This window comes from Sinohyriopsis cumingii, chromosome 16 (assembly GCF_028554795.1).
Source record: "Sinohyriopsis cumingii isolate HCF-2022 chromosome 16, ASM2855479v2, whole genome shotgun sequence".
NCBI lineage: Eukaryota > Metazoa > Mollusca > Bivalvia > Unionida > Unionidae > Sinohyriopsis > Sinohyriopsis cumingii.
In genome coordinates this window covers 22,626,219-22,648,512 of record NC_142976.1, presented here as the reverse complement: position 1 = coordinate 22,648,512, position 22,294 = coordinate 22,626,219, and the positions used below count along the sequence as shown (strand labels likewise).

At 38.1% G+C, this 22,294-nt stretch overlaps 1 protein-coding gene across 2 annotated transcripts in view; it reads right to left on the bottom strand.

Annotated features, from left to right (window-relative positions):
* LOC149780067 (uncharacterized) overlaps nt 1-18,063 on the bottom strand; it is a 74,249-nt gene extending 56,186 nt beyond the window's left edge. Inside the window, exons 1-3 of one of the 2 annotated variants that reach the window (XM_089936309.1) lie at nt 18,019-18,063; nt 15,530-15,683; nt 14,962-15,009 (exon numbers count right to left, since the gene is read on the bottom strand). In XM_089936309.1, the coding sequence (XP_089792435.1) occupies nt 14,962-15,009; nt 15,530-15,554 (73 nt within the window). In that variant the 5' untranslated portion in view covers nt 15,555-15,683; nt 18,019-18,063. The remainder of the gene's footprint in view (nt 1-14,961; nt 15,010-15,529; nt 15,684-18,018) is intronic. The other variant, XM_089936310.1, reaches the window with a different exon arrangement.
* Nucleotides 18,064-22,294: the final 4,231 nt, after the last annotated feature.

The window sequence follows — 22,294 nt, the reverse complement described above, 5'->3', positions numbered from 1 at the left end:
TGGAGTCAAGAAGGAGGGCCTGCCCTGTACATGTCTCCGTCGTCGACTTAACCAAATAAATCTATTAAAACCTCAAACACTTTTCGTCTGTCTCACACATCGTCAACATGACGTCCCTTCAGTCTCATCTTCCCGTCAAATTGATACGTGCCTTGTATGGCATCCACAAATAGGTGCTCGTGTCTTAGAAGCTAGTCTCAAAGAAGTCTTACGATGGTTTACGGTGACAGCACGTCAATTATTGCAAGGTATCATTCAGATTTCTCATCAAACCAAACGCTTTTTTGATAGAAACACAGTAGCCTTGACACATCTGGCCGATCCCCGCATCGACATTCAAACCAAAAAGCAAACCATTTTGAAACCTGGAGGGAGCGGTACTCTAAGAAGTGTTATCATTCGCTCCCTCTTAAAATCGGATCCTAATACTCCCAAAGTTCTTCCCAAGAAAAAAGCAAGCCCCCAAATGTGCCAAACGAAGCCCCAAGAAGTAAAAGCGCAACCGTGTCAAGACCAGGTCACAACCCCAGCAAAAGAAAAGCCCACAGAAAAAGAAAAAGAGGAGTCCCCAGAAAAAGAAAAGCCCACAGAAAACAGCTTCTACCCACAAGAGAGGCACTTCATCCAGGACGCAACCTTACAATCGCAAACCACAACCTGCAACGACAGTGACCTCGTGTCCGGTATCCTCAGGTTCATCCACGTCTCATTTGATGACACCATGGAAACCCGTGTCTACAAGAACTTCTCCTCCATTGATGACACCCTCCTTCTCTTTATCTGCAGTGGCAACTGCTCGCAAAGTACCTGCTCCAAAAATCAAATTCCAAGAGAGATCGGGCATGTTACAGAGTTTACAGGATTTGTTTAAGCAAGAACTGATTCGATTTAGTCCGTTGGGAACCCCTCCACGACGTGTGGCGTCTGTCATTAAGTTGATACGACGTAAAGACAATCAGTTGCGACACGTCCCAGTATAAAAAAGATCCGAGACAAAGCATGGGTATCAGTGCTTTTGTCCTCCTGAAGACCCAGATCTCACCCCCCCCCAAGAAAACATTCCTCTTCTAAATACAAAGGAAAGAAAAGGAAAGCACTGTCTCCTCGTTTAGTCAAACATGGGGACATGTTGACTGTCCTGTCCAAAGCTTCTCCACCCATGCAAAAAATATTCATTCAAACGGCCTCCAAAGACGTCATCGATACCGTGTGCGAATGATGTTTGAACGTGTTGAAAGGCACGATACCTTTCGTCGTCACGTTCTTCGCCAAATGGTTCAAAAGAAAATCCCCATTCGTCAAAAGAAGATGTTGGTCCAACGTGGAGGAATTTTGCCTCTATTGTTAGGACCTTTGCTGAAATGAGTATTGGGAACCATGTTGGGAGGACTCGTGGGAGCAAGATAAAAAGGACCTCTGAAGTCCCAAGATCTCAGACGTGACCCTTAACATCGAATGGAAGGACAAAACTAGCTTTAGTGCCTTACAAACGATAGATGGAATACTATCGTTGGCAAGAATAATGGACCCCGCATTTGCTTCCCAATCCGAATTTGTACATCCTCACTATTTGCCCGTCAGGAGATCAGGGACAAAATATTCCATTCACCAAAGGGAAAGTCACGGTGAAACTCCATTTTCGTAAACGGTTCTCTAACGACTTGTAAGTCATGTATCCAGTGTACCGAGGCGTTGCTCGACAGCGAGGACACCGTGTTGAAACCGATGGTGACACAATGACTCCACGCCTTGAAAGATGCAGCAGTGACATACGGTAAAGAAATTTTACAAAATGTCATCATCGACAAACAAAACCCTAAAGAAGCATTCTTGAGAGCAGACAACAATGTCTTGCTGAAAACGGGCAAATACATTTTAAGCCGACGAGAAACGCATATAAATGTCCTGAACGCTGCCGAGTCAGGCATTTCCTGCTTCTCTGAAGCCACAGCAAGGACAAGGCAGAAAGGGACGACGAAGAAAACATCCCTTCACAAGACTTCACACTTCTAAAGCTAAAAAGGCTAAGAAAGGAAGATCCGTCCGAGACTTAGACGTTTTTGATTGTTAAATCATAGAGATAAAAAATGATGCTCCGAAAGTCTTGCGCCTGCTCCAAGTAGGAACTAGATCTTTTTGACATCCCCCCCTCATAATGACGATGCAAGAATCCCAATTGGTCGAAATGAAATCAAAGGACAGCCCGAAGATTACATCGATCTGAAAAGCAGCTACTTGTACTTGAAAGTCAAAGTGAAAAAGACGGAAAAAACCAGTCCTGCAGACACTGCTAGAGTAGCTCCCGTCAACAATTTCATGCATTCCTTGTTCAGCGAAGTGGATTTGTACTTGAATAACAAACTCATCATCAGCAGCATGGATACTTACCCTTACCAAGCGTACCTGGACAATCTCTTGACGTACGGAAAAGAGGCCAAGAAAACTCATCTGGATGCTTGCGTGGTATGGATACCTGACACAGCGAACAATGCCACATTAAACGCAGTAGATGGAAATAATCCTTTTAATCCGGGATTTGTCGAACGTCAAAAAATTCAAAGGAGCCAACAAAAGTTTAGAACTGATGGATCGTTTGCATTTGGACATGTAGTTGCAAGAGAAGTATTTGCTAAACGAAGTGGATGTTCGCCTGAGACTCAATCGCAGTAGTGCCGCTTTCCATTTGATGGCTGATGTTGCCATGTACAAATGCAAAATCGAGGAAGCCAGACTGTACGTGCGACGTGTGTAAGTGTTACCTAAAGTGGGAAACGACATAAGTCACACTCTGAGCAGAACGACCGCCAAGTATCCGATCCGATGCTTGGAAGTGAAAACTTTCACCATTTCCGCAGGACAGCGATCCATGATCGAAGATATTCTGTTCCAAGTACAGTTGCCCAAACGTTTGATTACTGGTATCTTTAGGATATCAGCCTTCAACGGAGCCTACAATGAAGTCCTTTTGAGTTTCAACATTACAAAGTGACAAAAATCGAAGTGGCATTTTGATTTCACTCCAGACCAAGGTAGCGACATGGGACATTTCCATCCCATAAAATCAGGTCAGATTCGTGTGGAATTTCAGTTTGCAGAACCTCTACCCGTAAATAACACAATGAACGTCATCCTGTATGCTGAATTCGATAATACCATAGAAATCAACAGTTTTAGAGAAGTCATTCTAGACTATTAGAAGCAATGGAAGACTGTTATCCCTCTTTACATAGTGGAGAATCTTTGGACATGCGATGTGACGAGACCATGGAAATGGAGCCCAAAGACAAAGACGAAAAGGACGTAGTGATAGAGTCCAGATGGCCAGAACAAGAACAGCATTTAGCCTCCTGTTTTGCCAAACACTTGGCAGAAAAAATTACGGAATTGATCAAGGAAGATTAATATGGATGTCAAAACGATCATCCCAGTCAAATTCAACACGATAAATGTCTGATGCTAAGTCAAGAAGAAAAATTGGACGAGTATCTGGACAAATCTTGGGGTCTTATCTCGGAAGAAGCCGTGTTTCATCAGTGGTATAAAGGCTTGCGTGAACATTCTTGGCCTCCATTAACGCCTCTTGAGATGCGTCGCATCGAAACTCTCTCGGAAAAGGGTACAATGTCTGAGCTAATAGCCGTTTACTTGTCAGACATTTTCCAAGAGAAAGTCAGGATCGAATTGATCACTTATCAATACCTGTGAACAAAAAGCAACACAAAAAATGGATACCTGGGAACTTTATTACCTTTTGAACCACAGTTTGTACACTGCTTCTTGGAATCTTGTCGTGTGTGCTAAAGATGAACTACCTCATCGCAAACCTCAAGACCATCAAGCTTATGTGATCAACACGGACGACAGTCATCTCCCAGGAAACCACTGGGTAGCCGTCTACTTTCCTCAAAAAGGATGTGTGGAGTATTTCGATTCGTATGGATTGCCCCCTTTGGAAGAGGATATCATTGACTTTATGAAAAGAAATGCTCAGATGACATTATTCAATAATGAAATATTACAAGGCACAGATTCAATGGTGTGTGGATAATATTGTGTGTATTTTCTGCATCAACGCAGACTGGGATATTCGTTAGAACATTTAGTGACTTATTTTGATCGTCATTCTTCTAGAAACGATGAGAAAGTAGATTGATGGTTTTGTGACCATTATGGTTATCTTTCGTCTTTAGCTAGGAAACGTAGTGTACATCAATGGCCCAATGAATTCCAACAGTGGAAATCTCAATTTAATTCACAAAGTTGTCAACCTTGTCCAAAATAGATAGTTATTGAAAAAATGTTTATTGTTGAATTGGATTGTTAATTGTATTAAAATTTGTTAATTGTTAGTTGTTAGTTATTTGAATAAAAATGTTGTGTTTTGACAAAAATTCGTTTGTCATTTGTTTGCAATTGGTATCATTAACCATGCTCATTGACTCCTCTCTATCCTTCGCATCAAACTATTTTAGCGCTCCGACGCGAAACCGTGTAGGGATGTTACCGTTCGCGTCCGCGCTTGAACCATAAAAACGGGCGAGTCTCCAGTCTGACCATCCATTGTCGACTCATTCTCCTACGAAGATGTGCTCAAGATTAGCCAAGCTGAACGAAGGTTACGTCAATTTGCATCATATCAGGCAAAGCCTAATACCAAAGCCTGAAGAGATAATGTCAGAATGTTACAAGTCACCGATGACCTGATAGTAGAACTCTTCAAAGAGGAAACAAACAAGGAGAAAGAAGAATGGAGGGAGGTGTACAGACTTCAGAAACAACAGAGGGAGGAGAGAGAGCAGCAACAGCAACAGCAGCAGCAGCAACCTGACAGAGGTTTTATCGACTGCCGTGTCGACACGAAAGAGTTCTCCTTCTCTTTCCGAAAAAGCAGACCCTATCCTGTGGGAAAGTCTGCCGAAAGACGAGGTCGCAGTCATAGATCATAAAAAATTACCATGATCCTCGTCCACACAAAAAGCAGCCCTTTTCATGGCTACCCAATACTCTAGAAAAGAAATACTCATTCAATTGCCAATGGTATGGTTAGTCAGTTAGAAAAAATAGAAGTGCGTCCATAAGCACATTATTTCTTTATCTGAAAGTGTGACTGTAAACTCTTCGTTTCCGTAGCTTGTCAAAACTTTTAAATGAGTAATTGCCAATAGAAGTGAGTGAATATTTCTTTTAATTCCGCGCGTCTTTGGTGATAATATGGGCAATGTAAGTTTTGGTGTCAGCGGATGTTTTTCTTCACGTTCGTGCTTGTGTAATATATACAGAACCCATCGTTGATTCATGCAGAACGAAAAAATGAGCAGTAAACTCGAAAAATTGATCGAACTTCAGATACACCTGGAATATGTCAGGTAACTCCTGGACGAGCTGACCCAGGAAGCCTTAGAAGAAAGAGAAATAAAAGAAAAAGAAGAAGAGGAAAAGAAAAAGAAAGTAGAAGAAGAATAGAAAAGGCCAATCTTGCCTCACCTGGTCTTGAGGCAGACAGGTCAAATCAAGCCTATGGTGAGGACACCGCCCCAGCGGCAAGCGCCACAGCCACTATGAACACCAATACCCATGGAATTGGAGAGGCAAAGACAAGAGTGGGAGCCTCAGCGCTTACAACATCCACGGATGAATAATAGACAAAGGAGACAAGAACATATTTTCACTATCCGTCAAACGGAGAACTGGGATAGAGAAGCCAGTCAAGCCCCATCTGCGCTTCCAACCACAAGAATAAATGAGGAAAATAACTGGAGTCACCGTTGTGTCTGTGGTGCTCGGCCTGGGAGATGTCATCACTAACAGGTGCAACTGAAGTTTAGAATAAGAAGAAAACTGCCCTTCTCAGGGCTAATCAAAGCTCTAGAAAAGAAACTATTCAATGTGCCAATTTTTATGAATGTGGAGTAGTGTGATTATAAGCACTCACTCCTTTACTAATGTGATTATATGTGTGTGTGTTTTTTGTATGAGCTCACGTACGTTTGTATGGATAGTAGATTATTGGGGTTAGTTTTTCTTCTTTGCGTGTGTGGATAGTAGATTGTAGTAATGTTTTTGCTTCTTCGCGTGTGTGGATAGTATATTTTGGGTTATGTTATTTGCTTCTTCCCGTGTGTGGATAGTAGATTATTGGGGTTTGTAAGAGCTCACGTATGTTTGTGTGGATAGTAGATTATTGGAGTTAGTTTTACTTCTTCGGGTGTGTGGATAGTAGATTGTGGTTATGTTTTTGCTTCTTAGCGTGTGTGGATAGTATATTTTGGGTTTGATTTTTGCTTCTTCCCGTGTGTGGATAGTAAATTTGTGTTTGTTTGTTTGCTTCTTCACGTGTATGGATAGTATATTTTGGGTTTGATTTTTGCATCTTCCCGTGTGTGGATAGTAAATTTGTGTTTGTCCTTTGCTTCCTCTCGTGTGTGAATAGTAGATTATGGTGGATTTTTTGCTTCTTCCCTTGTGTGGATAGTAAATTTGTGTTTGTTTGTTTGCTTCTTCCCGTGTGTGGATGGTATATTTTCGATTGTTTTTGCTTCTCCACGTGAGTGGATAGTATATAGTGAGGTTAGTTTATGCTTCTTCGCTTGTGTGGATGGTATATTTTTGATTGTTTTTGCGTCTCCGCATGAGTGGAGTATATTTGTGTTTGTTTTGCTTCTTCCCGTGTGTGCATAGTAAATGTGATGTTAGTTTTTTGTTTATTCACCTCTGTGTGGATAGTAAATAATATGTGAAAAGAGAAGTAGGGGATGGTTTCCTTCAAGTCCATGCTTTACACATAAAAACTCAAAGTGTTCGTCATTCGCGCCATTCTATGGAATAAGCAAAGAAGATGAGCATATAGCTGTTCAATGAACTAAAAGACTGTTGGTATTGGATAGTGGATGGGATATACGTGGTGGAAAGGCTTGAGAAGGAATGGAGGTATCCAGTTACCAAGGATTTTGTGACAAGACAAATGGTTAGTCTCAAAGTAGCCAGAGCATGATAGAAGAGGAAGTCAAACAATTAAGAAGTTTCATTGACCCTCCGTATGTGAGAGTAGGTAGCTTGAAAGAAGCCCTGGATAATGTCACGAGAGTCAGGTGCTTCATAGAAGATATCTTGGAATGGATGAGTGGTCATTTGTGAAGTGGCGTTTAGACCAACTCATGAAAGCAGGGGAACTGATGAGGAAAGTACTGACAGAAGACGTGAAGAAGATAAGAGAAAGGTGGTCAAAGGAAATTAAAGAAGAGAACAGAAGGAGAAAAGAAAGATTTGAAAGACTGAATAACAACTGGATAAGGATACAGGAGAAATTCAGAGCCATATTCCATCCCGACTGGATGCCAGAGACATAGCTAAAGAAGCAGAAGAAAGGAATATTAGGAAAAATTAGAAGAACTGGAGAATTAGAAGAAGAACCCACGGGCCCTTTTCAGGGCCACTCATATGCCTCGAAAAGAAATTACTTTCTTGCCTCCCAAAAATATTTGTTTCTAAATGTTGTATAAGTGTTTGTTATTTGTCTGTGTTAGCTCTGTATACCCGCTCTTTGCCCAGTACTGTGACCTCACCTCCTCTAGTTGCAATATTGTTACCAATCTCCCCTACCGTGACGTCGGACGCTATACCAACTCCTTGTCCGCAAACAGACCCTATAGGCTATAGTGCCCCAGGGGGGTCTGGAATGCTAATTCCCATTCAGGCTATAAGTCTTGCTGCTATAGTGCCCCAGTGGGGGGGGGGGTCCGTAATGTATTTTTCCATTGAGTCTATAGTGACCCACTTCACTAATGATGAGAATGGCATTGATGTTTGCCGTTTTGGCCGTTCCCAGAGCTGCCATCAGAAGATGATCGTCGCATTTCCATATTACGTGGAAGATAACAGGAAAAGTCCGTTTCTTCTGGGCTTAGTTGTAGCTGGAGGTTAAAGTTATTATCAGTGCCTCTGCCTTATGGACATCTACAGCAAACGTGCTTTCGATTGTTATGCTTGTTACTGCTATAACACCATCAAAGAAAGGTCATTGATCCATATCTAGTGTTGAGTGTCGTCGTCCGACAGCAGCAGCATTTTGGCGATTTTATCTATAGCTTTATTGGATGTACGTATAGGGTAAAGAAAGTGGTCTCAACCAGTGATGTTGCGGATGAGACTTTCAAACATGGTTATTTCAGAGACCTTCATAGGAAACTTAATCTTGTCAAATTACGGCTCTCCATGAAATTTACTAACATTACTGCTATGATTGGTGTGGTCATCGGTAGGGTAGGAATGGCTCATTCCATACACCTGGCGTCATACTTGTCTGTTTTGTATGGCGGCTAACTTGGTGATCCACTTAGGTGTCTCTTGCCTTGAAACTCCATTTGCTACGAAATGTAGATCTTTGCCTCCTTGGATTTAACAAGTCACGAACCTTGTTCGCGAACTTTTCCAGCCACTCTTCAATCTTAGGTATGGCTTTAACTAACTGTGCTTTGAGGTCACTGACCAACAGAGACACTTCTATTCGACTGACTGATAAACTTCTCCTTCTGCTGAAATCTTTGTTTTACTGATATTTAACGCCAAGGTTAAACTTGACATCCTTCTTTCCGATCTCCTATGTCAGGATTTTGATCAGTATGGGGTTCAATGAGTTGAACAACTTAGAGAAGTCCGTGTCCAGAGCGTGACGGTCGACGACCATTTTATCCTTCCAATATGACCATCATTTTTTACAGAATGGGCGAAGGGATGCGTCTAAAAGGCACTAGAGGAGAGGCCATTGTGTATGTGGCCCCTTTCCGCCTGGCTCATCGTTTGGCGGTTTGGATAGTCTCGCGGCTGGTATGGGTGACTGCTTTGGAGCAGATATGGGTAACTGCCATGCAGCCGGTGTGGGCTTTTGCCGCCATGGGGCTGACTTGGTTCACCCGGTAGCTTCTGGGGCTGACTGGCGTTCTCGGGCTGCTAGTAAAGCCTCTAGCATATCATATTTTTCGCTGTCAGTGTTATACAGATCCCTGAGCATAGCGTTAATTCTCTCAATGCTAGGGCATGACTGTCTAGAACTATGATATTCTATTATATACTGTCAATATCTAAATGAAAAATAACTTCTGTTGACTGTGGGTTGCCGCTTATGGTTGATGTATGTTTGTGACTTTAAATTATAATACCCATGGTCTTCCTCTAAATATGAGACTGTTGAGATGAGTCGGAGATATGCTCTTGCTCCAAGGCGATTCTAATACTGTCGGATGATGTCTAAACCATAAGCTCACTTAGAACCTGCTGTATAATGTGGTTGGGACAATAGTTCTATGCGTCTCAGTTTGTCGGCTCGGTGACATCTCTACATCTGTTGCATATGCAATTGACAGCAAAGGTACCTTCTATACGCTTCTAACGGGCCAGGGGTCTAATTATGCGTCTGTATCTATGGGCGTAAATGGCGCAGTATGTATTAAAGCACTTCTTGGGAAAGATTGTTGTAATGGCCGAAGGGCGTCCAGGTGCATATCTGTGATATTCTGAGAACAATGGTTTATAAAGGATCATCATAGTAACCTGCATTTAAAATTAGTGTGTAGTTCACCACTTGTTAATCTATGTGGGTGGTTATTTGTTTTTTACTTCCCTGACACTTTTGGGGCTATTGCGTCCTATGATACTTTTAACTTAACAAGCTTTATGATGCAAGATATATACAGTTTCCCCCTGTTTGGAAAGAAACTCCGAGAAGATATTTTAACTTGGAAAGTAGATATATATATATATATATATATATATATATATATATATATATATATATATATATATATATATATATATATATATATATATATATTCCATGCGAAATGTACACCGTCAGTAGCATTCTTGCATAAATCAGTAACTACTGATACTTACAGCCCGGCTTAAGAAATGATAGCTCCTAATTAATACTCCAACTACACTCATTTAATCCTATAGTCCCATCGACTCTCTAACTGGTGTTTTGGTTATAGACACCAACGTTACAGTGACAGCCAGAGACCTACATAGACACACACTCCCAACCCCTCCAAGTGCTAACGGGTAACATTACTGCTCCCACGTATAGCGATCCCAAATCCCCTTTCTTTACTCCTGCTCGTTAATCAAAGTCCGTTAATCTCCACTGCTTGGTATTCATGTAAGTTAGTCTTCAGTGCGTTTTAATACTTGCGAATAGTTTTCGGTGACCTAGTGGTTAGAGCCTCCACCGCGGAAGCGGGAGGTCGTGGGTTCGATCCCCGGCCGAGTCATATCAAAGACTTACAAAAATGGTAATAACAGCTGACTCGCTAGGCGTTCAGTATTAAGAGGTTAGTGTTAGGACTGGTCGGCCTGGTGTTAGGATAATGTGAATGGTACATGTCTACATGGGTTAATGCTACATGTCTGCGGCTTGATGACCCAGTGCTAGACATCACAATAATCTGTCACACTGCAGACATCTTTGCGATATGACTGAAAATTTGAAAGCTAGTTTAAAAATCATAATCACACACACACACACACACACACACACTTTTCGTCAACTTTGCACCACGACATTATATATTGTACTTTCATTAACTCAGGGCCGGTGCAAGGATTTAGCACCGTAGACGAACTTTCCACTTTGCCCCCCCCCCCCCCCCCCCCCCGGCATCGCTTATTATAAACGGTTCATTGGTATTAATACACGTTCAGTTAAATGATTTATTAATATAATTATTTATTATACATATTTAATGATAATAAATGCATAACGTGACAGTGTACTTCATTTCTGGCGCCCCTTAAAATATGGCGCCCTAGGCGGCTGCCAAGTTTGCCTAGCGGTTAAACCGGCTATTGTCATCCGATATTCTGAACGTTTTTCTTTCATCATTTTTTTCACAGCTAGATACAAGGAACATGAAAATATCGTCCATAAATATATAGTCGAGCATTGTTCTTAGAGGGTTATATTAATACATCTGTTAGGAGCAGTTTGCTGAACATTGATAACTTGGATACAATTCCATATTTTAAAATGTATTTTAATTCATTACATCTGGAAATGCTTCCTTTAGAGCGCTAGCATTCATATCACCTGCAATTAATGCATCACCTTCAATTAACATATCACCTGCAATTAACGCACACCTTCTTTCGAATAAACATCGTTCAAGTCATCAAGAACTTCTATGCTTTGTCTATAATTTTTGATATCGTTTTGAGAAGGCATATATGCACAAGATAAGTACATCAGTTTGCAAAATATATCAACTAGCTTCGCGCCTATTAAACTATTTTTTTTATATTTTAGTTCTTTCGATACATCAGCAAAACACACACTGTCGAGAAGTAACGCGAAAATAAGGATTAAACATATCTTCACAACAAATTAAATTATTGTATTTGCTGTTTTTGGAAAACATTAATGAAACGATACGACATGATCATCCAGGTTCAATAAATGTTGAGACAAATATATGATGACGTCATGTAAGATTCTTATCTTTCTGATTATGATAGATGTTTTAGAACTTGCAAATGCATTTTGTGAATTAGTTTGAAACACGTTTTTTTACTGAGATACTATTTGCATAGGCGATTAAGAAATTGTTTTCTTCTATTGACTATTTTCATTTGTAAATATTTTTGATTGCTAGAAGAAACTGAATATCTTAATCGTACGTTTGTTGTAAAATGTGGTTCATAGCATTGACGTTTGTGTCATTGTTGCCATGTAACGCAGTGTATGCACTGTCATACAACGTTAATAAGCTGATGTGTACTAACATCGTTGTTTGTGAGAGAATTCGACGCGTTTTCGCAGTTTATTCGTTCCCCACTGATGTTCAGGAGTTATTCTGTGAAGATGTATCACGAGAGAGACTCGGCGTTGACTTCAAGACATTGGAGAATCTTTTGCATGCATCGATGTGTGGGTCATCTTTATATTTATTTGCAGGAGACTCTGTTGTAATCAATCTAAGTGGTCGAGCGGGAGTTGGTGATGTGATATCAGGTTTTGGTCGTGACGATGATGCTAAGAATTTCAGGCTTGTATTGTGGTAAAGTGTATTTAGTCTGTCGGAGTTGATCTCAGCTTGGTGATGTTAAAAGATGATAGATCGTTCATGACCAGCTGTCACAGCAGGAGCTGATGAGTTGCTGTTCTTGGACGGGTTTGTAATCTGTATTAAATCACCTCATTCGTGGTATCATTATCCTACATGAATTGTCTGATTTCACGTTCAAGGAACGCAAGGCGAATTACTGCTAGCTTTAGGTCATTTTGCAGTGCAATAATGTCACTTTTAGTGAATGTATAAATATCGTAAAGTTGGCAGTTAACTCCGTTGTCGAACATCAGAGACACTGCCCGACATATTAATATAGTGGTTATCACGGACACTAAAATGTCTTTAATATTGGCAGGTCGATCACCATTATAATTAGCTTTTAGTTCAAGCATCATTGGGCATATTTGTATACTGGAATAAATTTGTTAGTGTTTCTTCTTATAATTGGGACACATTGAAAAGCAATTGAGCAAGGATTCAGCCATTTAATCAGCATTGATTTATACCAGGTCATTATATTTTTCCAATCCCTAGAAAGATTCAGAATGTCTCCAAAATAAATAGTCATGGTTCTTTCGTCCGATACCATATCTATGAGAGAAAAACATTCCGGATTAGAAATATGGGAATGACAGGAATAACACATTTTTTTTCAATTCTTAATCAATGTCGGTGGATAAAGTGTCTGATTGGATAGATGTGTTATCATCACGTATACCATGCACATAATGGAGACACTCTTCGAGGCAGGTGCACTGTTTCTCTTTCTGGTTTCTTCTGACAGAAATTGAATAGTTGTATCAGCGGCGGAAATCTGTCAGACCTTGGCTCTGACAGTGAGCGTCTTTTGAAAGAGCAATTTACGTATTGTTGTTTGGCCACCGCCATTTTAGAACTTTTCTTTCATTTCTCTTGTATGCCGTCACTACGCCATCGGGGTGGATCAAAGAATAGGATGTCGGATTGCAACTGAAATAATACGGGTTCCAAACTCAGCAGCATGAGACGTTTGCATTCGATTGTTCTGGTATGCTCATGAAAAGGCATTTTGTTTAAATCGTCTCGGAACTAAATAACCAACGTGCGTTGCTTGGTTGACAAACACCAATCCGACAACTCAAACAACTGTCTTCACTAAAGCAGATTATGTTGGTAGCAAGAAAAAGTGTTTCAGATTGACTGTAGTGTCGTTGCAGTAATGTATTTCATAATTAATTGACTTGGTAGTGTCGTCATCAGATCCGGTGTAACTTCCTGTTTCTGGTACCTCTGTGCATCAAAATAACCGCAACTAACATGCAGATTGTGAAAGGAAAATTTCTGAACATATAGCTTATGTATTCTCTATTTTTTATTTTTCTGGGGTAGGGTTGTTTTATTTTGTTTGTTTATTTGTTTGTATTTTGTTGGGGTGGGGTTCTTTTGTTTTTAGTTGTTTTGTTCGGAGCATTTGTTTATTTATTGGGTTGGGGTGGAGGAGATCAGAAATGCAAATTATCTGATTAGTAATTAATTTGTACTTTATAAATATTCATTTTCAACAATTCTCAGCTGATTGCTAATTTGCGGGATTATCGACGATATTTCACTGTATTTTGTATTTATATGAATGGATTCAAGGGCAAACTAGAATATGCATCATTCTTCCTTCATCTTCGTTACAGACATTGTGCGCTTGACTGTATTAAAGACACATTTATCTTTAGTTAACACTGTAACAAACCTCAAGACATTTCTCAAAAATTACACCTCGCATATACTTCAATGAAATGAGACAGTGTAAGATGGGGAAAATAGTTAATTGCGCAACAACTTATTCGCATACTAGAGTGTTCAACGAAAAATGAAATCATGTCTAAATCATTATGGTACCTTTATGGAATTATTGTTGCGCAAGTTCAGTAAAAGATTTGTTGTTGTTTTTGGGGGTTTTTTTGAGTGAGAATATTTCCGCCAAGAATAAGTCACCTCAGTCAAGTCACCGGTAATGTTTGTGTGTGATACGTTCACCACGTCACCACGTCATGTGAGTGCTATAGTATTTACAAGGTGGGTTTATTTCTAATGATTGGCTGAAAGGCCCCAGCGTGTAAGGATTTCTAGTTCCTAGTATGATAATATCTGTGCAGTTACAGTTTAGGTGACCTTTTTGGAAACGAAACCTATCTGGTATGTGTTAATATTACGCCGATAAGCTGTATACATTACTCAGAACTATTTATATAAAGCATGACCAAAGCCGGTATGTGGAAGTGGCCAATTGTTGGATGCATAAAAAGCTGACATAAATCGCATGCAGATGAACAAAGCATACAGATTGCATTCAAAGAACAAAAACCACAATATTTTAATACATTTTTGTAGTATAAAACAGCGGCATTGAAGACAATATTAAATTATAAACGAGGCTTTAAGATTGGCGCAACAGAGTGAGTAGTCAATATAATATTGTCGTACAGTAAATTTCATTATAACTGATTCTAAGCCCTATATTACAGAAAAAAAGCTAAACATGTAAGCACATCATAAGAACATGAAATATGTTGTTATAAATACATGTTTGTAATACTAGCATGCACGTTTTTTTTTTTTTTTTGTAATGATATGACAATTAGCTGCCTCTTACAATGGAAAAGTTCAAGTTACACCGTCATGTTAAATAGGCGAAATTGTATACCCGGTTGACCGCCTTTAAAGACTCAGAACTAAATTTCACTGATCTCAGCAGCTTGATTTTATTTCACTATGAGTCCACAGAGGAATTGTCATGTATTGTATTGTTTATTTATTATAATTCTTTAAGTAGTGAACAATGTTATTCATCTTTCATAACTTCATTTATTCATATAGAATAATCAGGTTTTATCAAAGATCAAACAATGATGTTATAAAAACCTCTTACTTTGTCGCTTTTCATTCCCGCGTCCCTCCACAAATATGATAAGGAAGGCTACAAATTGAAAACGGATGCCAAGTGAGAAACAAAAGCTGCAGGAACCAGTGACATATAATACCATAAATATTTCTATTTTTGTTTCATAATATTCTATATATCAATCATTGTCTTCTACAAATAATTATTCTAATAAACATCGTCCAATAACTCCCTAATATGAAAATACAAGTACTTCTGAACAAAGGATTTAATTAAAATTGTATCCATAAATCGCGAGCAAGCGTGTCAACTTGAAACTGCATCTTCACAATTAACTAAAAGCTCTCAGAAGTATTAAGGCTGTGTATAAGTTTTCACTACACAATTAGACTGAAATCAGTCGTGATAGTGATCGACTGGTGTAAAAGAGCGTTAATGATCGTGATTAACTGGCAAAAAAATGCAAGTAATCGTTTTGTTTAATGACCTACGATCCAAAGAATCCAAATTAATGAAGAAAAACACATGAACTAGATCCTGTCTTCTGTTCACAGAAATATGTGATTTAATTTAATATGAGAACATTAGTAATTACCAAGAAAAAGTGACGGTATCTCCATTATCCCTTGACGTCCACCGTAGAAGGGTCAGGTAAGGTTTATATTGTTAGTCTATTGCAAGATAAGATTTTGATACCGTATCTCACGAACTCAAGGTGCAAAATCAAGAACATATGTTTGAATCGTGTCCTGAAAAGAACGGTAAAATAAACAGAACTTCTAGTTCTCGGTGCATTTATTGAGGAAATTCATAGACCTAAATACTAAAATGTACCCTTTATCCTGCTGAACCAAATAATTTGTATCACTTCTGCGGACATATGAGTACACACATACGACGACACGAAGAATATACCTAAAAGCTTCGAATATTCAACTACTATCGTATAGTTTTTGACCTCCTTGTTGGCACTCATTGACGTTATTGTCGGCACTCACGGACATTATTTAATGAAATGTAAAACAGTTATTTTCCTCTGTATAAATAACTGTTTGAATTTGTACAATAATCTTCTTCATATAAGATTGTCGAATTGTTCGAATCTGTCATCTTGTTTGTATAGGAATTGGGTATTCTAAGATATCATGTATTACTTTAGTTGATGAGTTACGATAATCCGTTTGAATGCAGCGATCTTGAATGATTTCACGTATGATAAATACTTGAATGTGTGTATTCGCTGAAATAGCGTAATTACGCTCTGTACTGAATTTCATTCATTCATTTGTGTAATTGAGACGAGAGTGGAACCGTTCAAGCCATTAGGAAATACATTAATTTATGGAACTAGGATTATTTTGGTCTGCCATGCTTGGCCCGACTAAATAGCCTTTGGTATCTGTTTGAATGCCGATAGTAAGATCTGATAACGAGAAGGGGAGGAATGATCTATTCCCAGTAGGATAACTGAAGGAAAATTTAGGTCGCTTTTTGTTTATTTTAAAACGGGAAAATAGCTCTTCCGACGTATCATCAGATGTACCTACGCACTGACGCAATCACTTAGCTGCGTATCTACATGCTTACATAACCACCTACAAAAACAAAGAAAGAGGATGGAAGGGAGGCGAAGCAGTAAGAAGGTCAAAGAGAAGAAAGAAAAAGACAGCGAACAGCTACAGTGAAATTGGAGGGATCCAGAGCTAAGCAGATTATGCATTTGTACAAGGCAACGACTTCGATTGTTCACTCGATCGTATGATTATTAACTCTATGAGTAAAACAGATCGGATATTTTTATAAATATATTTGTGTTTTGAAATTCAGTGAAAGGTTTATTCCAAAGAAGTGTATCTACCTAATGTATTGTATCATCTCCAATGTTGTAATTAATTAAATTTTGATTCTTTACGTACGGGGGCTCGAGTTATTCTGTTCTATATATCTGCTCAGATCTCTATTTATTCCACCTATAAGTTTACTCAATCCAGGCAATAACACCGAGGGCGACCATCTGCTAGATAACGAGACCCGAATAAAGCGGACACCTTGAAAGAAGGTACAATCCGCCAAGCAACCGACATCCATTGCAAGTGAGGGGCGTACCTTTACAGATTCAGACCTGTGTTTCAAGGCCTTTTACGGAGCTGCGTGTGGATTTTGGATTTTTAACATAGCTTTAACAGGTTTAGTCAGATATAAATACGATGTCTGCAGTGAGGCAGTTTATAGTGATGTCTAGCACTGGGTCATCATGTATCATCATGCTTCACCCAGTCACATTATCCTGACAGCGGGCAGGCCAGTCCTAACAATAACTCTCAATGCTGAGCTTCAAGCGAGACAGCTGATAGTACTATTTTATAAGTCTTTGCTATGACTCGGCCGGAGTTCAAACCCGCATCCGACGTGGACGATCTAACCACTTTGGCTACCGGAGTGGTCTCTGGTGAAGCTATTCAAAATTGGTCTTTATGGGCAGAGGGTCTTTCTATGCAAGTTAAAGTGCTTTTATATATGCATAAATGGGACCTATCAAAACGAAACCTTTATAACATATGAGAAAGGCATGACTGATTAGGACGATAATTGTTAATATAGTCCTTACACCACACAGTGTAAGCGATTCCAAACTAACATGGAAATTTGAGAAGTATAAATTCTTTTTAGCATATCGCCAAAAAGAAATACCTTATCATCAATAGTAACAACAGAAAAAATGCGTCCCATATTCAATATATGTATAAACCAAACTGCAGTTTATTATTTAGTCAAAAGTAACGATTTAGTACAATGAATGAAGCATCTTATATATAAGTCAGGAATGCAATATAATGCTCTTAAAGTTAATATCGTTGTAACATTTACTCATTATTAATTGAAAATAGTCGAAATGGCCTATATTACGCAATCTATAGGGTGAGTTTCATATGTCTATAAGACCAAGAACTTGACCATTATTTTACGAGTTTCGTTCAATTATGTATCATGACAGTCTAGAAGATGTGGGTATAAAACGTACTGTACAAGAGTCAAAGAATAATAACCACGTTTCAAGTTAATTAATCAATATATCGGACTTACTGAGCAGAAATGCAGTAATCACCATGATTCCAGAGTCCAATCGTTATCTCAGTCTGTCATTAAATCAACTGGGATGAAATATCCGTGAAGACCATACAGCTGAACTATAAATTTTCATAGAAAACGCAATCTTCAAAAGTTATTCCACATTTGTCTTTGCATTATCGTTACCATATGCCAAATTGGTGTAATGCACTGCATTATAGTAAAGCTTATGTCGTGTAAATTTCTTATTTGTTTAGCTTTCGCAGACTTGGTCATCTGTGTAGAGAGGTAACTGCTAGGGTTGTACGGTAATGTCCATTCGGATCTATTTCTAGATACATGTCTTCACTCAGTTTATTACCTTTGACCACACTGTCAAGATCATTATGTTATCGTTTATCACGGCACATGCGTGGTCCATTAACAAGGAAGTCATGCAAGAATAGTCAATATTTTACATAACACGTACATATATAAAAGTCTTCACGTTTATCATATGAGAAGGTACTAAATCTTGAACGTTTGTTTCATACGCAAGGATTACGTCCAGAAAGTCGGCTTGTTTTATACGCGGTTATAAGTGCAGGAAGTCGGTTTGTTTTATATCCAGGGCTTACGTATAGAAAGTAGATTTGTTTTATATCTTGGGGTTACGTACAGAAAGTCTGATTGTTTTATAACCAGGGCTTGCGTATAGAAAGTCGGTTTGTTTTATATCCAGGGCTTGCGTATAGAAAGTCGGTCTGTTTTGTATCTAGGGCGGACGCATAGAAAGTCGGTTTTTTATATCTTCGGCTCACTTACAGAAAGTCGGATTGTTTTATATCTAGGCCTTACACACAAAAAGTCGGATTGTTTTGTATCTAGGGCGGACGTATAGAAAGTCGTTTTTTTATATCTTGGGCTTACATATAGAAAGTAGATTTGTTTTATATCTTGGGCTCACTTACAGAAAGTCGGATTGTTTTATATCTAGGGCTTACGTATATAAAGTCGGTTTTTCATACTCAAGATTAACTTGTAGAAAGTCGTATTGTTTTATTCGCGGTGTTTATTAAGTAGGTCTGTTTTGTTCGCAGTGTTTATGTTTATTAAATAGGTTTGTTTTATACGTAGGGTTTACGTCTGGAACGTCGGCCTTCTTTATACGCATGGTTTACATCTAGAAAGTCTGTTTTATATGCAGGGTTTACATCTAGAAATTCGGTCTGTTTTATATGCAGCGGTTACGTCTAGAAAGTCGGTCTGTTTTATACGCAGGCCTTCCGACCTAGAAAATCGATCTAACCTTGTTGGTGCTGCACCTAATTGCTATAAAGAACAGGTATTACTAAATATAGAAACAGTAAAAACTACTACTAATGTTTCTGCTAAATCCTCCTCTTTATTGTCGTGTTATCGTCATCATAGAGATAATAATAATAATAATAATAATAATATTATTATTATTATTATTATTAAAATAATTGTGATTATTATTATTATTGACAGTATCAGCAAAGTCTTTTCTATTCCTATTCTTTTGATAACCGTCAGAGAAATATAAGAAGCTGTAATAAATTGAACTACGGTTTATTACGTATGACCAATAGAATGACCGATAATAAACATGGCCATTGTTTCTATGACTCACATCCTATTCCCTTGAGAGGAAAATGACACAGCGCATGACTGACTAAATTAAAACTTCCCAGCTTGAAAAACTTGGTCATCATAAAACTCACTATGAGCTATGCAAAATTAAGGGGTGAAATTCCAAATATTAAACTATTACACATAAGTAAACTCTTAGAAATATGGAATGTAGTTGGACACATGTTGAGATGATGCATACATGTTTTGTTTGCGATATCCAGTTCTCTGCATGCAAATAAAACAAACTTTTATGCAGTTAGTTTTATAATCAAATAACTATAAAGTTGTACGTTTGCAACATAAAAGGCGAGGAAACTGGAACAACTAACACATAAAACCCCAGGAATGTCACCCCACTGTGTGTATACATAAAATCAAAAGTGGTTGTCCCTCAGGTAATTGCATATAGAAGTGTACTGACATATTGTAGTACATTGAAATGAAATGTAGTAAAATAAATCCAATTATATAAATGAAGTTTCATAAATGTATTAACTTCTCTCTCTCTCTCTCTCTCTCTCTGATTTGCTGTCTCTTATATACCTCTCATTTTCTCAGTACTCAACATTTATTGAAATTAATAATAATAATAATAATAATAATAATAATAGTTGTAGTAATAATAATAATAATAATAATAATAATAATAATAATAATAATAATAGTTGTAATAATAATAATAATAATAATAATAATAATAGTTGTAGTAGTAGTAGTAATAATAATAATAATAATAATAGTTGTAGTAGTAGTAATAATAATACTAATAATAATAATAGTTGTAGTAGTAGTAATAATAATAATAATAATAATATTTGTAGTAGTAGTAATAATAATAATAATAATAGTTGTAGTAGTAATAATAACAATATCAATCCAAAGTTGAATTAAATGTATTGTTTAAACATATGATTATTTTAAAATCTTATAAGGCATTAATTAGGGTTAAACCCTAATCCACAACTAAGGACAAACTTGAGTCCATGCAAACATTATCATCAAAGTGGACGTATCTTTAATATTTTCCTGCTGTTTTCTATATTAGTATTTTAAACAAGAAAAAAGTGTTCCACTCTGTAAATTATAAAAATCATTCCTGTATAAATAAAATATGGTTGTGTATAGTGTGCTATCTCCAGTAGGCTCTTCAATCCGTGCAACCCTATCTACTCGTGAGCCAAACGAGGCATCAAACCGAGAAAACAAAGGGTCCTATTTGTGAGAATTTATATCATTTAAACGAGATCTTCTGAGTACGGTATGAAGTCTCTAGGTCAGTAAAGAGTTATCATCATTGTTAGTTAGGTTAGTTAACACATTAACACCTGGAGGTTTTTCATTGGTCATTTGGCTCGCGCATGAGCAGAAAGATAAACGTTGGAGTACATTTTTTTCGTTTTTTTTTTTTTTTTTTTTTCTTGCTTAATGGACCCATTATTTTCGAATCGAGATCACTCTTTGTTCCAAATGCCCATCTTATCCTACTTTTTGCAAAGGTCTAAAATTCGAACACAAAATCAGATTCCGAACACGGGCGAATTTTGGTAGAAAAAAATCGGGTCCCAAAATGTGTTTTTTCCCTCTGTATTTTGTAGTGCAACTATAAATTCCAGATTATTTGGTATCATTGTAGAGCTAGTTATGTCTCCCTTTTCTTTAATACCTCCCACTGTTGTGTATCATACATGACCTTGACGCTACAGAACTCGGCAGTAGGCTACTACCTCCTACCACGCAAACTCGTCACCAGGGGTTAATGTGTTAACACACACTAGTAGTCATGCATGGCACCATAGCCATAATGGGACTTTACCATTGAAAAAGAGAACATAGAATCGTGGGACAATGGAACCTCCATGTCAACAAGTGAAACGTAATCGCGGGACATGGGGAATGGAACATAGATGACGTCACGTTACTGGACACTAAGAAAAAATGTCAACAGTGTTGCAAGGGGCTGACCTCACTCGGACGGGAACTTAGTACAGTTTCCGAGTTGACCTCAATACGTGCTACTGTAAGTAGGGTATGTGAAATATTTCTAATGGTAAAAACAAACGTAGACATACCTAAACAAACAAATAGCTATACAGCAAATGTATAGGCCAAGGAAATTTTTAGCATCAAAGAGAAAATGAATACGGACCCAATAGACTCAAACTGGGATGTGAACAAACAAACAAATACTTATAAAACACAAAGACAACATTTTATTTTGGCCGGGGTGGTGGGTAATATTGAAAGAGTATATCTTTCCCAGACAAATGAGTGGCCCTGGAAAGGGTTGTTTGGGTTCTTCTCTTGTGAAAATTCCTATAGAGAAACCCTGGTATATATTTATAGCCTCAACTTGTTTAACAACGCTATGAAAAAAAACTGATATCTATTTATGGCCTGAAAACGTAGTAAATTTTATAGGGACAACACACACACACACACACACACACACACACACACACACACATCAAATGTTCTGTGTTAGCTTAAGGTGTAAAAACTCTAGATGAAATCACACAAACATATTATCACATACCGTTTATTTTATCCAACAACCCATTATGTACTATATCCAAGGCGCTTTGTGTTAGTTTAGAATGTAAGAGATGGAAAACAAATCTCACAAACATAATACCGAAAACATAACCGGTACCATGCA